This window comes from Python bivittatus, unplaced genomic scaffold (genome assembly GCF_059951505.1).
Source record: "Python bivittatus isolate LINGU-HERP-01145 unplaced genomic scaffold, Pbiv_v1 ctg000160_np1212, whole genome shotgun sequence".
Taxonomy (NCBI): Eukaryota; Metazoa; Chordata; class Lepidosauria; order Squamata; family Pythonidae; genus Python; species Python bivittatus.
Genome location: NW_028277076.1, coordinates 133,419 through 143,226, shown reverse-complemented (window position 1 = coordinate 143,226; position 9,808 = coordinate 133,419). Strand labels below are relative to the sequence as shown.

At 47.6% G+C, this 9,808-nt stretch overlaps 1 protein-coding gene across 1 annotated transcript in view; it reads left to right on the top strand.

Moving 5' to 3' along the window:
• Positions 1 to 290: 290 nt before the first annotated feature.
• The window catches only part of ZNF618 (zinc finger protein 618), a 65,641-nt gene continuing 56,123 nt past the window's right edge, over positions 291 to 9,808 (top strand). The window contains exon 1 of the mRNA XM_088146755.1: positions 291 to 839. Coding sequence (XP_088002881.1) covers positions 477 to 839 — 363 coding nt within the window. The 5' untranslated portion in view covers positions 291 to 476. The remainder of the gene's footprint in view (positions 840 to 9,808) is intronic.

The following is a 9,808-nucleotide window of genomic DNA, read 5'->3' as shown; positions in this document are numbered from 1 at the left end:
GGCAGGTGCACGGCCGCCCGGGGCTCCCGGGAGGCGAGCATCCCGCGGCCCGCCTGTGCTCGCAGCCGGAATGAGCCCGCCCTGCGCCGGCTCCCGCGCCCCGGGCGCTTCCTCCCGAGCAGAGGCGCCTCGGTGCGCGCCGGAGGAGTAACCACAACAATAACGCGTGGCGAAGGCGGGCGGAGGGAGGCCGGGCCGGGCCGGGCCGGGCCGGGCCGGGCCGAGTCGGCGGCGCGCAGGAGGCGGCGCGCCCTGGGCGCAGCGCAGCGCGGCGCGGCGTGCGGGCCGGCGGGCTCGGCCGAGTGCTCGCCGCCGCCGCCGCCGCCGCCTCCCCCCGCCCTTCCGTCGGTGCCTCCGCCCCCGGCTGCTCCAGCGATGGCGGCGCTCGTGTCTGCGCCGACCGCGGCGCGCGCTCCGCTCCGGCCGAGCCCGGCCCGGCCCCGCTGAGCGCGGCCTGGGAGCGGCTGGCGCGGCCCATGTCCTCCCAGGGGGCGGAGGAGCCCGAGCCGCCCACCCGTGCTGCGGCGAGGGAGGTGGCTCCGGCGGCGGCGGCGGCGGCGGGCGCTCCGCATTGTGCGCCGCGCAGCTGCAGCAGCACCAGCGGCGGCAGCGGCAGGAGCGGCTTGGGCGGCGGGAGCGGCGGCCCGGCCCGGGAGGAGCTGCGTCTGCCGCCCCTCTCCCGCCAGCCCAGCCCCATGAAGGAGCCGGGCGGCTCCGGAGCGGCGGGCGGCGGCGGCGGCGGCGGCGGCGGGGGGGAGGGAGCCGCCGCCGCCGCCGCCGCCGCCGCCTCTTCTCCCCCGGAAGACAACGAGGGCGCAGGAGGCGCCGCCGCGGCGCAGGTAAGCGCGGCCCCCGGGCGCGCCGGTTGCAGCCCCGTCCGCGGGGCGCTCGGCCGCCGCGCGTCCCGTCTCTCGGCTCGGGCTTCGGAGCAGCCATGTCGGCTCGGCCGCGGCGCATCGCCCTGCCTAGCCTGGGCTCCCGGCCGAGCCCGCTTCCCCGGCCCCCGCTCGGCCCCTCCGCTCCCCGGCCCGGCGTGCGGCTTCGCGCCCCCGCCCCGGCCCCGGCCCCGGCCCCGTCTCCTCGAGGGCCGGAGGGTTTTCTCGCCTGCTCCCGGTGTGTGCGTGTGCGTGTGCGTGTGCGTGTGTGTCTTTTTCCCCCCAATTTTCTCCAAACGAGTTTTCTCTTATTAAAACGACGCCACCTAGAGGAGACTATTCCATAAATAGAAAAAAAAAGAAATTAAAATTGAAAAAAAGAGAAATATTTTTTTCTTTTTGTTGTTTTCGAAGGGAAAGTTTAAATCGTTGGTTTGTTTTTGAGATATTCTTTCGTTCTTTCTGGAATTTTCTTAATCTGAGAAATGCTGGAAGCAGCAGAGCATCGCCGCCTTCTCTTGGTTGTCAGCAAATTTTTGTTTTAAACGGGAGTCTTTAATATGCAAATTAAACTTGAATTTGGTGAAATCGACGTTTCCCTCCCCCATCTTTTTAAGTGAAAAATAAGGTGTTTTACAGGAGATACCAGGAAACAAAATGAAGGAGAAAAAGAGCAATTTGAAAGAAACCAGTTTTGGAGAAGGTGGAAGAATTGTTGCAGAGCAATTAAGAATTGTACTTATTGCAAATTTGAACTGATTTCACGGTTAACTACTATTGGATTTATTTTCTCATGAAGTAAAACTTAATCTTAACGATTTTTAAATAAATGTGTGCATTATATGAAAATTTTTGTGGACACACCCCAATTTTTTTTTCGTGGGGGATGACTTTTAAGTTTTATTCAAATCTGATTTGAAAGAGCTTTGTTTTTAAACATGAGCCAATCCTGCAACGTCAGAGAAGCTCAAGTTAAGATTACAGAGGAGCCTTTTGTTCCGAAAAGACATATATTTTCTGAAAGCTTTATGTTGTTGGCACAATTAAGACAATGATTCTAGCATTTAATTTACCATCCATATAGAACTGGGGAGGGATTGTCGGTGTTTTGCCTCCACCCTATAATAACTCTAGGTAGAAAATTTTGATAGTTCAGTGTAACACTTTATGTAGAAAAGGCACCATTAGGCTAATAGTGTATGCAAAATGCCATTAGTTGGGGAAACTGCAGATGTGAAGTTGCAGATTTTAAAAAATAACAAAAAAATTGCAAAATTAAATCATGCTTTCTTAAGAAATTTTTAAAAAATCCTTTTTTGCTTTATAACTAAACTGAAAATCTTTCTAACAACTGCTGATTAGTGTGTAGCTAGCATGATGCCTTTGAATTTCTCACATGGGTTTGTGGGTAGCAAAATTGCCTTTTGAGTTTTGGTCGTTGTTTCTGTCTCTTCTTCCTTTTCTGTTTTGATTTGCATTTTAAAAAGACTGAGTAACTAATTCACAGAATTTTCTACTTAAATCTCTGTGGAAAGCGATGTGCAGCTTCTGCATCTGAGGCAAAAGGGTCAGAAAAACAGCAACACTGAATTTGAAGGGAAAAAAGGAAAGGAAAGAGCAAATCTTGCAGAGTCTCCACTTTAAAATGGGAACAAAATATCAAGATGGCCGACTCCACAGCTGCAGCAGTGAATCTGAAAAGGACATTTCTGTGTTGGAACAGAACCGATTTCTGCAGCTTAAAATCCTTTCCCCCATTCCAAGAACCTCAGTTCAGAAAAAAAAATGTTTTGAAAATTTAAAACTTTTTCTAAGCTGAATTTTTTTTTAAAAAAATTCAGAATTTCAAAAAAAAAATTCCCTGGGGGGGGAAGTTGGCTTGTTAACTGTATTTAATTGTCATCTAAACTGCAACTGAATATTGAATTGAAAATTCAGGGGATGTTATTCACAAGGGAGTGGGGGGAGGGGTGCAATTAGAGATTCCATCTCTACCAACCCCATTTCCTTCCTCCCCCATCAAAGTGGGAGGGGAGTGTTTGGATTTTTTGGAAGATTCTGGAACGATAATAAAACAAGCAATTTTCCAAACAGCTCAGATAGCTTTAATTTTTGTAGAAGTTAGGAATAATATTTTCTGCAGAATTTCTGTGCCAGAAAAGAGGCTGATACTTTAAGAATGTTAATGATAAGAGGTTGCAATTAAATTTAGCTGGTCACAGATTAACAGTTGATATGTTTACTGTATTAAACTGGACTGAGCAGGCTTCGGGTGGTTGACTCTCATAGATTTTCTGGATGGACTACAGAGTCAAAGTAATTTTATAATGATAAGAAAGCAGGTCTCAAATGTCCAACCATTTCCATTTAAAATAAAATTATAGGTCACGTGATCAGCTACTTTATTGTCTATCTTTTTAAATCTCTCTGAGGGAGGAGAAGGGAAGAGGCAAGGAAGGCAAGGCTGGTCGTTCGGAGTTTGCCTCTGGCTTGGCTGCTCCTAATGGCTGTAGCCAAGGAGATCCAAAGATGGGGACTGGTGTGGTCTGATTGACAAGGGGACGCTGTACACAAAGGTAATTAGTTGTGTAGAAGGACAGATGAGCACTTGGGGGGCCGCTTGGGGGGTATTGTGTGCGCCCATCCCTATTTCTCAAGGCGGGGGGCGGGCTGGGGTGTGGGACTTGCACCAGTCCTTTCCTCAGGGCGGGCTTTGGCAAAGCTAGTTGCCACCGGTCCTGCAGGCGGTACAGTCTTACATTTTGTGTTCTTTGTCGCCCGGGATCGTACTTCTCTTCGTCCTCGACGCTCGCCACCTCCTCTGGTTTTTACTTCCAAGGCTAGGCCCAGAGTCCACGTGTTGGTTCAGATGGTTCTCGCAGAAAGTCTCAGGGAAGGGGACCTCAGCCCTGGGGGGCCGGGCAGGTAACTGGCCTCCTTTGCAGGTTTGTTGTAACAGTTGCTAGGATACAATCCCTGTAAAATATTTTGAATACGCGATTGCTGCTTTTAGCTGGGCTAACGTGTTTATGACTACGGCCACTAATATTGCAAAAATATTATGAATTCACGTTGTCTAAATCTTGCCATTAATAATATTCATATTACAATATTAACAATGTTTATGCTAATACAATTAGTCAAATATATGAAAAGGTTTATTACTAATGATTATTAGTAAAGAGGTACTTAACACTTTGAGGGGTGTAACAAAGTTTGTTGTTTCAGCTACATCAAGCAGAAGCAGAGTGCCCAGTGCCCTACTGTACCCATTGCTCCTTTGAAAGAGAGTTAAGCGGTGATTGAGAACACACTGAAAATAAAACAATAAAGAAAAAGCAGAAAACCAACTTTTCTGTGGACCGCCCCCAGGGTATCACCCAGGCAGCCTTGCCGGAGCAGCGATGGAGCCCTTGGCGCCAGTGGCGGCTGGCATTGTCCGGCTCTCAGTTGTGTTCTGTGCAGTGCTGCAGGGGCTCCGTGGGGCTCATTTTCTGGAGCGATTGTGTGGCTGGTGCTTCCTGCATCTTTCTCCCCACAGGTGGGAGGTTGAAGTTGTCAGAAGGCTGTTCATGTTATTGTTGCAACGAGAGAGAGAACCACTGTATGTTCTCAAACTCTTGGGATAAACGATGGGATGAGATCTTTGAAGCCGGAGGGATTTTATTCTTCTGTTCTAATCGTACCTGTCTCTGAAGTACTTAAGGCCATGCTGCTTCATCGTGTTGGGCTCGCAACGAGCCTGCGAGGGAAATAGGCTGAGAGGGGTGGATTGGACCAAGCTGTCTACAGCTGCAGTCTCTTGGGCACTTTCCAAGAGTCAACTTCCTAGAACGTGGGAGGATACACTGCTGAGCACATGTGTTCTCTAAGATTTTAATCCTAAAACCTCCAGACAAATTTGGATGATTTTAGGGTAAATATGCATAGGATTGGGCTACGTTAAGCTTGAAAACTGTATGTGTGGAGATTTGAGACTGGATCTTCCTTACGCTAACTCATACGGTGCCATATTTCTTTTCCATGACTTAAACATGAGAATGAGGTTTTGTGTTTTTAGAACTCAAAAGTGTATCTTATTTTGTTCATTAGGATTTATCCCTTAAAAATGTTTTATTTTCATATGGTAAATATGCAGACTTTAGTTAATTGGAGTTGGTTGTTGATTTTCACAGTGGCTGTAAAGAGTAAAGTCAGCATACAGTAATTGCTGTCTTGGTTGAAGGATGGCCACTTTTGAGTCCTTTCATGCTCTGCAAATGGGGATAAAAGCTGTCACTTCCAAGGTCCCCTCCTAGAACAAAATAATATAGGTGGTCCTTGGGTTATGACGGCAATTGGGACTGGAATTGCCATCACTAAGCAATGTGGTTGTAAAGCGCGATGTCACATGACCATGTTGCTTAGCGATGGCAGCTCTGGCAGTCCTGGTTGCTGTTGTTAAGTGAGGACTGTACGGGTCGTTAAGCTAGAATCTCACGTGGCTGTGACTTCTGACTTTCTGCTGGCTTCCCCATTGACTTTGTTTGTGGGAAGCTGACGAGACGTCGGAAAATGCGATCACGTGACTGTGGCTCACTTTGCAATCGTGACCGTGGCAACGCTGTTGCCCCTTGTTCAGCGCTGTCGCAAGTTTGAACGCAAGGTTGCTGAATGAGTGGTCGTAACCCAAAGACCACCTGTAGCAACAAGAACAAATAAAATCCATGGTGGCTTAATCAGGATAGCACTGGGACCCTTCCTCACTCCTTTCCCCCATTTTCTACCTCTAATATAGTCTGATATAGCCATGGGGGTGGGGAGAATAGACACAGTTCCTAGAGAAGACTTGTTTTTGTAGACCACTCTAGGACTTTGTTTGGTCAGCAGGAAGAGGGAGTACTGTGAGTGAGGAGCACAATCAGTTTAACCCTCTCAGTCTTCACCAGTGACACACTTGGTGCGTTTCTAACCCTGTTAGAGCCATTGTATGCTGAATATTTATTAAATTCTCCAAGTACCTTTTCTTAAAAAAGCCCCTTTTCTGGTGGGCTTGTGAAGAGCAACACTTTCTCCCAGCTTGTTGGCTTTGGAATTAATAGATGGAGAATGCCAAGAAATGGAATTCTTTTATTTTCTCCTGTCATTTTTCAGGATTGGTGCTTAAATCTGGCAACTGGCTTTCCAGTCTTTGTTCCTGACATGGGAACTTGGAAATTTAAACAAGTTGCTGTAGTTGGAGTAGGTAGTGGTTGGACTAGATGACCTTTAAAGTTCCTTCCAACCCTGACATTTGGTGATACTGCGAGGGACTTTGTGGATGTGTTGTGTTCCAGTTCCATTTGTCTTGGCTGTGAACATGGGGCAGAAAACAACTGTGATGGCGACTTTTCTTTCTTCCTACAAATACATTGCGTTGTATTTGTTTGCCTGACTGTGCCTGGTTATGTGGATGAAAAATGCAAATCAGTCAGGCAAATGTGGCAGTTAAAAAGTTTAATGTTTATCAAGTGACTATCCTCAGCAAGTATGTAAGAGAAATAAATGCAATATTCATTTATAAATTTCCCAGTGCAAACTGGACATTTTCTGTGTGAATTTGCATAGGAATTTTTTCTGGGAATTTTTCCTATTTATAATTTCAGAGTTGTTCTGTTTACTAAAAGTGTGCAATGTAGATAAAAAGAAAGAGGGAGAGAGAAAATCTCTGTGGACTTCTTTTTCTCCCTCCATTATCCTGTGAGGAAAATTTGGCCAAGAGGTTGCAAGTGTTTTAAGATACCTTATGGCCTGAACGGTCCTAGACTGGCACTCTAGCCACCACTGTTGTAAGTCAAAACATATCTGTGTCCAGATATAAAAATGTTTTTTAAAAAATAAGCACTTTGCTTGAACATGCCAAATTGATCTAGGGCACTGGAGGACTTCCCCGTTCAAATGTACCTTAGGAGTTTGCAGCTGGTATGGACTGACTGCAAAATGCCCGCCTGCCCCCCCAGTCCCTTCAGAACATTTGGAGGGTAGGAGGACAGCCGACCCCCCAAATTCGCAGGGGCTGCTTTTTCTCTCCTTGTGTCTCCCCACTTCTCTTGTTTCGGCCCTCGGATTCCTTTGACCTGCGTCCTTTGATTTCCCTGCCGCCCCCCCCCCCCATTCCAGTGTAGCACCACTGTGGTTGCTCATATTTAGCTATTCCGCTTTGTCTGTCAGCGTTGGATTACAAACTGCTGGCTTGCAGTTTGGGTGTGGGGTTAAATAATGTGATTTAACAAGTATTTCAAATTGTTATTTTAAATGGTTGTGTGCCGACATGGGTTGGCAGCCTCATCCTCACCTTAAACAACAGTGGAACTATCCCGTAGCAGAAGACTCGAGAGTGTGGATTGCTCTGTGCCTTAAGAAGGCCACAGGTCCCTGACTTGGCTTAATAGCTTTGTCTGTAGCAATCAGGCTTTCATGGGCAGAAATCATCTTCTAGCATCTGTAAATAAAGTTGCTGCAACAGGCCAGAAGGAGAGGCAGGAGCAATCTTGGCAACCATGTCTATTTGGGATCCTTTTGGTAGCTAAACTCCAAATAAGGGAGCTATTGTGAATCTTTTGATGTTGCAACTATAGGGGGAAGAATTGGCCATATGATGTTAAAAACTGATTCTGAAAGTGTAGACATTTGGCTTTCCCCTCATTCACTCTTTCAGTGCTAACTCAAAGGCTCACTCTTAAATACGTTTTTCATTATACAGATTTGGGAGTCTGCTATGACATCAATGGAAACAAGAGCTTTAAATGTTTAAAACTCCCATTTCTTTTTTGAGGATTTGAAACTCTGTCCTTCCTTCCTTCCTTCCTTCCTTCCTTCCTTCCTTCCTTCCTTCCTTCCTTCCTTCCTTCCTTCCTTCCTTCCTTCCTTCCTTCCTTCCTTCCTTCCTTCCTTCCTTCCTTCCTTCCTTCCTTCCTTCCCCATTCCCTAGTGCTGTTTAATGGCTGAATTCACAAGATACGTTTAATGGAATCAGTTAAAGACTTGGGGGCTTTAATCGATTCCAGCATACTAACTTTGAAACGTTGGCTAATTTTCATGTGTAGCGTGAATGCAGCCTGATGATTAGGTTAAGTTCACCGTATTGTGCAAACTGAAAAATTGGGTTAAATTACTAATTTAGGGTTTTGCTTTGCTTGGGAGAATAAAATAGTAAATGTTGATGCTCTGCCATCACCGTTAGTTGAGTTTGCCTGAACCGGCGCTTTCAGGAGAACGCTGTCCTTACTCAGTGATTTCTGATGGATCAGAACTCACTCACTCCCTTTCTCGGCCTTGGGGAATTATTCTGAGAAGGCACTTCCTGTAGGTCAAAGAAAGGCCCCTGTGGATTAGTTATCCATATAGCAACACTGAACTTCCATTTTGGGAAGAAGAGTGCCTTAGGCTGCACACCGATTTGGAGGAGGCTCCCATTCACTCCAGGTGAATGTGCCCACTTTTGCATTGTGGGGGTTCCCCTGCTCTTCGTTGTGATTCACAGGTACAGATTATGTGCTTACGCAGAGCCCTTGTGAGATTTTCTACAGTGTACTGCACAGAAGTGCTTGGTGGGAGCCCTGCTGCACGCATGGCATACATGACTAGGCGCAGCTCCCGCTGAATCTCCTGTTTGTTTTCAGTCGCTGCAGCAATAGCAGTTTTGTTCTTGCAGCTCAACTATCCTTTTAGAAATCTTCATTTTGTTTTGTTTTGCCTTATTTTGTTTACTTTTTGGCCATTGAATCTTGAGGGATTGTAGGACACAGGATCTCAGACCCACCCACATTGCCTTCTGGCTTCGAAAGCCCCATTCCGCAAGTGTCAGTCTCATATTTATCTCTTGTGCTTTGGGGAAGGTCTGCCGTTTGGCTCTTGAGAACTGCCAGAATTTGCAAAATAGGTTCAGGGCAATGGCTTCTCCTACCTGTTAGGCGTGCTTCAGGAAAGGCAAAGGTTCTGAGGTTATTACGGCCCCTTTGCCTTAATTCAAAGTTGCTGCCAGGGACCGCTTATGCCCAGCCTTGAGATTTTTCCCTGCTGGTAATTCTCAGGACTACAGTTTTACCATCTGTACCAGGAAAGTCATCTGATCAGTTGGCCAGAATCTACTAAATGACCCATCAAAGGGAGAAATCTTAACAGATAGCCAAGACAAAGCAGAGGAACTCAATTGGTTTTCTTTCTCTCCCCCCGCCCCGTCTTTATATCTAAAAGAAATTCTGATGGAGTAGCACAGGCTGTGTACGAGTAAGAGGGGAGGTTGCAGGTCAGTGAAGATGGGGTAAAGGATCTTCTACTGTTCAGGTGCATGATGGGTGCCCTAGAGAAGATGATCAGGAATCATTTTCCATAGCTACAGAAACTAGGACCAGAAATAATGCGTACAAGTTGCAGCTACCTACCGCTAAAGCTCTTGTGTCTGTTTGTAACCTTCAGTTGGGCTAAACGGTGCGTCATAGGCCAACAATTTTTGAAGCACGGTGCTGCAAATGGGTTAACTTGCAGAATGCCGGGACCCATCACTCCCGTGGGCATGAAATTTGGGAAAGCTGTGGCTGCTTCAGTGCCACTGTGCTGCTGCGGTCAGCCACGATCACGTGATCCTCATTTCCGATGCTCCCTGACAGCTTTCTACAAGTCCATGGGGAAGCCAGTAGGGAAGGTCGCACCTCTTTCCCTGGGCTTCCCTGCGCTCACACGCACACCAGTACCCTCTGTTCTGTGCTTCTCTGCGTTCACACTCTCTGGGCCCTCTTTCCCCGGCCTTCATGTGCTCACACACACACAAACACACACACACACACTCTCCTTCCCAGGCTGCTCACCAGCACCTTCCTTGCCGGCCTTCCCAGCTTGCGTGCACTCCCGCAGCCTCTTTCCCCCCGTGCACCGCAGCACCCTCCTCCACCAACTCGTGCGTGACCTGCCAGGGC